Genomic DNA, 6585 nt, shown 5'->3' with positions numbered 1-6585 from the left:
ACAAAACTCCCTCACCGTCCACCACGTTTATAGGCATCGTGTCCATTTCCATCATAAAGCAAACCCTTTGATTTGAACAGCTGTGAAGTGCTGACTTTTCAGGGTACGACATTGACGTTGTACCGGATTTGTCGCAATATTTACATTAAGTATTGTCCTCTTTTACAGTGTAGTACTCCCACGCTGGACTGCATTTCTCGCTTTTATCTTGCCTCAACACGCACCAGTTTTTCTGAACTGCAAAGGTGAAGTACACCCTTGTGGTATAAAAGTTAATAAACTTGAGCTCTGAGAAAAAATGGTACACAAAATATACATGTCTGTTTAATACATTTTAATCAGTTAAATTCTTAATAGCAATTAACTAACTATTGATTAATCATTAACATCCCTATTTGGGGAGAAAAATTTGGCTGAATTACTGCCATGATAGAACATTTTAAATCTCTTTATTGCAAAAACAGTTGACAATCTGACACAAAGTTATGTTTTTTAAAAGCTTCTGAAAAGGATAATTATCCTGAAACTTCTGGATGCGATATGCATATTAATTAGTTTCCTAACTTTATAATCAGTTTTATAATGAATGCAAATCCCAGCGTGTGGGTTTAGGTAGTGTACTGTTTCTAATTCTGGGTTGGCTTCATCACTTTCCCCAACTTTATTTTTCACTTCTGTTCCTTCTGTTTTTTTTGTTTGTTTGTTTTTTGTTGTCACAGATCAAACGTTCATCTATAAGGAAAGGCATGGTGATGGTTTCCCCAAAGTTGATGCCACAGGCCACCTGGGAGTTTGAGGCTGAGATTTTGGTGCTACACCACCACCACGATATCCCCGAGATACCAGGCCATGGGTTAGTGGCAACACAGTCAAATCCCTTCCACACTGATATGCACCCTTTTATGCAGTCTTTGGTTTGACCGACCTGGTCACACTCTCTCTTTATCCCACCAGTCCACTGTGGCAGCATCAGGCAGACAGCCACCATCCTGACCATGGACAAAGACTGTCTGCGGACAGGGGACAAAGCCACAGTCCACTTCCGCTTTATTAAGACTCCTGAGTACCTGCACTGTGACCAGAAACTGGTGTTCAGGGAAGGGCGCACCAAAGCTGTGGGCACCATCACAAAGGTACTCGAGCGTATGGTAACTTCTGTATTTCAGTGTAGACGTGGGATCTCAGCACTCTGAAAGTGGCCCCTTTTACATGATGAGTGTCATTTGAGTGTCGATTATCAAAAACTCTGATTAATGCAGGTTAACTGACCCTGGCTGTGCATGTCATTTCAGCTTCTCCAATCCGTGAACACCCAGGCAGCTAAGGCCCAGCAGGCCAAGATGCAGGCCAGTAAGAAGTATTTTAAAGAGGGCACAGCAGCTAATGAAGAGGCTGGATCAACAGCACGGCCACCTAGTCCTAACGCAGCACAGCTTCCAGTGAGTAAATCCATGCTCCAATAACCATTTATAATGTGTAATAAGTTTTAAGGAAAACAAGAGAGAGATTTTTTGGTTGTAACATGTTTTAAGTTAAAGTCATGGGCAGAGTTTGCCCTGTGCATCACTGTTTTTAAGGATCAAAAAATGAATCCTCTGTCTTAATACTCAATATTTTGGTCATTTTGTATTGCTTTTTCATTTTGTTTAAAACAACTGACAATATAATTACATATTGCAGGACAATTATCCTTGATTTATGATAAAAAGATTTAGAGTTGAGTTTCCTGTCATTCTTTATTTAATTTATCATATTTAAAACATTTAAAAATAAATGCAAGATTATATTCAAACATTTTTGTAAAGCTGCTGCAAGTTTTTTTCTTTTTTTTCTGTTTTTACAACAAACAGACCTGTGTTTGAAGCAGAATATTCACATTACCATTTTAAATACTGCTGGTAGTGGTGAGCAATCTGACGATTTTAGATCGAGATCTACGGCGTCCACAATCTACTTTTCAGGCAAATCGTAGAGGTTGCGGTATTTAAAGTCCTTTGCTTCTGTTTCCAAACTTCACATAATCTCACTGACTAGCTGATCCACGCAAAGTGAACAAACCATTAGAGTGATGTAGGCAACTTTCTGGCTTAGCTGACATATTACTTCACGTAACTCTCCCTTGGGTGACGTATTGTAACAATGCACATAAGTTGTGAGTGCTGGAAAAGTGTTTTATGATTATGTTATCTTTTGGCTTCTGTTCAACAACTTCAAGTTAAACTCAGATATTTATTACCATTTTGGAACCTACGTATCTTTATGCAATATATTATTCTAATGTTATAATGGTGCAAATGGAGAAATCCATGGCTGTTTCAGGTCTGGCTATAGTCTACAGGGCATTTCAAAATTGAGAAAAACAAACTTAAGATTGTGGATCGTAATATTATTTTTCGGCTAGATCACCCACCCCAACTACTTGTTTTATTTTCTTGACTCTTTAAATAGTTAATTCCGTTTCACTGTTCGCTCTCTTACCTGTCATCCCTCATCATGTGATTATTATTTTCCCCCAAATCTCCTTTTATTTACCTTCTTAACTTGGTCATAACAAACTGCTTTTATCTTCTACGGTCTTCTCATCATTCTATCTTATTCACTCACCTCCTCGTTTCCCATCTGATGTTCACCCCTCCTCTTTTCTTCTTCTGCATCACGCTCTTTGCTTAAATTTTTAACACTTTTCTGCTCCACTCTCCTGCTTTTCCTCCCTCCCTCTCTCCCTGTCTTGGCATGCTTCGTCAGACAGTGGCAGAGGAGGAGGCTCTATGTAAGGATGGGAACAAAGAAAACAAGGTAAAGAAATTTCTGCAGACTGTTTGGGTCGTGACGAGGTCCATGTCTTGGATGTTTTCTTGGTTTCTTCACTTTTAAAGTTTTTCAACCAATATTTTTTGAGCATGCAAACTCCTATTTTATATTCCCAGTTTCACAGAGTTACACCTGAAAGTTACTCTAGTAGAGCACAACTGCAGTGTTTATCTGCCGGCTACTGAGCAGCTTCATTAAGTGTTAATTGACCCTTTACTAAGTCACAACCCAAATATGCAGCTGGCCAATCACAGTGCAGTAGAGGGCTCGCTCTAACTGAGGTTTTATGGCTGCGCCATTGACTCATACTCGTTTTCTAGCTTTTTTTTGCTGTGTTTTTCCGAGATATGATCAAACACTGTTCCTGGCCACTTGTAAGTAACAGTCGCTACCCAGAGAGTTGAAGGAGAAATACAATTAATTCCCTTTCCAAAACATAAAACATGTCCAGAAAATGTAGGGTGGATTGTTCCTAATGTAGTGTTAGCTAACAGTAGCTAACTTACTACTGAATATAACTTTATAAAGCCCCTGGGTCTTTTTAATAATTGTAATACCCAGCTGTACAGGAACAGTGTTAATCCTTAATATCGTTGTCCTTTGTTTCAATCATCAGGTGATGCTGTTCACTTTCACTCTGTGATCGGTAGGCTTTAGCTTCTATCAGCATTTTTTTCCGCGTCAGTTTGACAAACTGAAAACAACCTTCAAATACACAATGCAACTGCAAAACTGTCTGCTTCTTTCTGAGATTGCTTTTTCCAGAAATTTACAGCATTACTCCAGGGAGTGCAGTAACAGAGACAATGGTAGTGCCGTGATAAATGTCAGACAAGTCAGACGGGGGTGTGGCTTAGCGAAGGGTCAATTGTTGAAGTAGTTGCTGAACCCCAGTGTTGTTTTTTATTTAGAGCTGAGGTATTTGCCTTTTAAAACAAACAAACAAATAAACTTTGTGGCTTGTACTGTCTTTTCTTTCTCCCCTTTTCTGTGATTATGGAACCAATATATTCTCAATTTATTCTTCAATTTTTCAGGTTCCCCCCTGTTCATGGAATTTAATATTTAAATGTGACCATATGTTTTTGAAGGTTTGAAGTACTGACATTGGATAAAGTAAGAATTGTCTGGTTTTCAGCAGTGTGTTAGAGTGGAGGTGGGTCACCCACCCTGAAATGGAGACCACACCTGCTAATGTCAGATGAAATATTTTATTTCTTCCCCTATGTAAAACTTGAAGCATGTTTTATTTACCCTCTTAAACCTTTAAGTTCTCATAAATGCATCTTTAACATCTGAACTGTGGTGTTCCTCTCTGTCTGCAGCTCAAGTCGGGAGGTGGAGGACGCAGAAGAGGTGGTCAGAGACATCGAGGGAAAGGACTGAACACTGCAACAATCTCTACAGCGGTGCCTGCAGGAGCAGCAGGCACCGCCTAAAACCTTCCATTTCTCTTCAGCTCGCCTCATCTCCTTTACAGGAAGGGAAAGTGACTATATGGCCATCTGGTGGTTTCACACAAAGACTGACTGCACATGTTTGTTTAAATGATAACTCAACAACTTTGTTGATTAATTATAAATTATGAATAATCAAGTGAGTGAATAATTTTCCTCATTAGGTCAATTTAAAGCTTTATTGGTGTAATTAATTGTGGGCTGCTGAATTTGATATTGCGTTTTTATTTAGTTTGAGTTTATGCAGTTATCTGCAATTGTAGATTACATTATATAACCTTTTCTATTTTAATACAAAGGTTTGGGGGTTTTGTTATCAGAACCTATTTAGATTCTTTTTTCCCAGCCAGCAGAAGGATCAGTCACTTCCCCTGCCTAAACTTTCTCCACCTTCCACAATGTACTTTATTTTTTTTTGCGCATCTTCTTTTCCTCATTCTACTCTTCTAGCATTTGTAACACACCTTTTTCCAGATGGCACCAGGGTTTGGAGTCTATTTACTGTCACATCAGTCATTTGAGGAAGTAGACTGTGTTTAGGAGACTGCTGGTACATTGACATTGGCAGTTTAAATTCACATTGGGAATTGAATGAACTGGAAGGGGAACTTCTTTAGGGTGGTAGCTAAAATTCTCATCTGGAAATCACAAGTAAAGCAAATCTTCAGATGGTAACAGTGCCATGGTTTGGTGAATTCTGCTGCCAGTTGACAGGAAAGTTATAATCCTATCCTGGACTTGTGACCACTGTACTGCACTGTTCACCAGTCATCACTGTCATGTAACAACATGCAGCATCATTATCTTCCATCCATTTGATCTCATATGGCCTAAGTTTATTCTAGCCATTGTATCATTGTTATGCCTTCCTTTTAAGCCAGTGTTGCAGTTTTACTAGTTCCAGTTCATGCAGCCAAGAGAGAATAGATCCGAAATACCTTTGCCCCCCCCCCCCCCCCCAACTAATGTCAAGTGTCAAAGTGGCTTTGTTATGTGTTAACCTGGCAGAGGTCCTCTTATCTTAAGCCAAGCAAGCACAAGCACAACTTTCTGCCATTTTGAAGCAGTCTGACCACCAACAATCCAGAAGTTGAAAGTCCACGTACAAAAATGATTCATCCACTATTTTTACTACTTCAGTGCAAAAACTCAAGCGGTGTTTCATACCTTTTAAATGTCAAAAAGCCAAGTAACAACATATTTAATTCACTAAAAATGATTCACTGTGACTAAAATATGTTTTGCCGCCAGCTTCTAAGCTTCAAATTTCATTACAAATGTATAACAGACACAGGAAGTCAAATTATTTCATATGACCAGAGATCAAATATATTATGGTAACCAATTATTTAAGTGTATTTCTATATGACTCAGTTTTGACTCTACAGCAGTCAATTAGCCAGATAAAGCATGGGACGGAAACTGTAGAAAAAAACATTTTATGGGTCTAAACACACTAGCGAATAGTGTACAACAAGTTAACAATGCAAGTCATGTCAGAATTTCTCTAATAAGCGGACATAAACCATTGATCACATCAAAGTAATCTAAACATTTAATTGAGTTGCCACATTCTATTTCAACGGACAACTACAACCTTTTGTTTGCTATGTATTTTTCTACTAGTTTTATCCAATTGTTTGTCCTCCACCCAGTTTTGAGTTTGTTTTTGGAAGGTAACTGAACACTTACACCCAGTATACCCTTTCATATACATACTACAATTTAATACTGGTCTGAGAGTCTTTTGGGTCACTGAATTACCCATATTATGAAGATCACAAACATACTGAACTGCCAGAATATATCCCTGTCTTTCTATTAAACTATTTTTTTTTCTTTTTAAAAGACTTAAAAAAACCTTTTTTGAAGGGACAGATTTTGTGTGTATGTTTGTACAAAAGTACAAGTTGTGCAGAAGAACTAAGGATAAAAAAAAGATACCATTTAAATTGAGTGCTGCCAGTTTGTGTTGTAAATCCTTTTAAATAAAGATGTTATAGAAAACTGACATCTGGATAATATTGTTTTTTTTACATTTAAGGCATTCAGTTAGCTAGATAATTGCAAATCGAGTCCAAGAGGATTGAGCTGAAAGGAGACTGTTTGGGAAATTTAGCCTTTCCTAATTACATAATTGCTTTGGATGTTAATATTCTGTCATTACCCAAATGGCATTCTACATTAACTTGTAGATGCTGTTTGACCCCCTTCACGATATTGCTGGTTGTTTACTCAACACTGAATTCAAACTTCAGAACAAATTTTTGTGTGTGTTGACGTGATCAGGAAATGAGTTCCTGGTTGGAAGAAGTTC

At 38.1% G+C, this 6585-nt stretch overlaps 1 protein-coding gene across 1 annotated transcript; it reads left to right on the top strand.

The window, feature by feature from the left end:
• Positions 1 to 839: 839 nt before the first annotated feature.
• LOC119884784 (GTP-binding protein 1-like) lies at positions 840 to 6279 on the top strand (the record flags this gene model as incomplete). The annotated part of the gene is given in 4 exon segments (XM_038695100.1): positions 840 to 853; positions 955 to 1133; positions 1293 to 1439; positions 4137 to 6279. Coding segments are annotated over 4 exon segments (454 nt in total), but the record flags the coding sequence as incomplete, so codon positions are not given.
• Positions 6280 to 6585: the final 306 nt, after the last annotated feature.

Source organism: Micropterus salmoides, unplaced genomic scaffold, assembly GCF_014851395.1.
Source record: "Micropterus salmoides isolate LMB-PRFRI ecotype aquatic unplaced genomic scaffold, ASM1485139v1 Ms_hic_scaffold_3670, whole genome shotgun sequence".
In the NCBI taxonomy this organism is placed as follows: Eukaryota; Metazoa; Chordata; class Actinopteri; order Centrarchiformes; family Centrarchidae; genus Micropterus; species Micropterus salmoides.
Note: the sequence above shows the minus strand (reverse complement) of the source record. Positions and strands in the feature narration are given on the sequence as shown.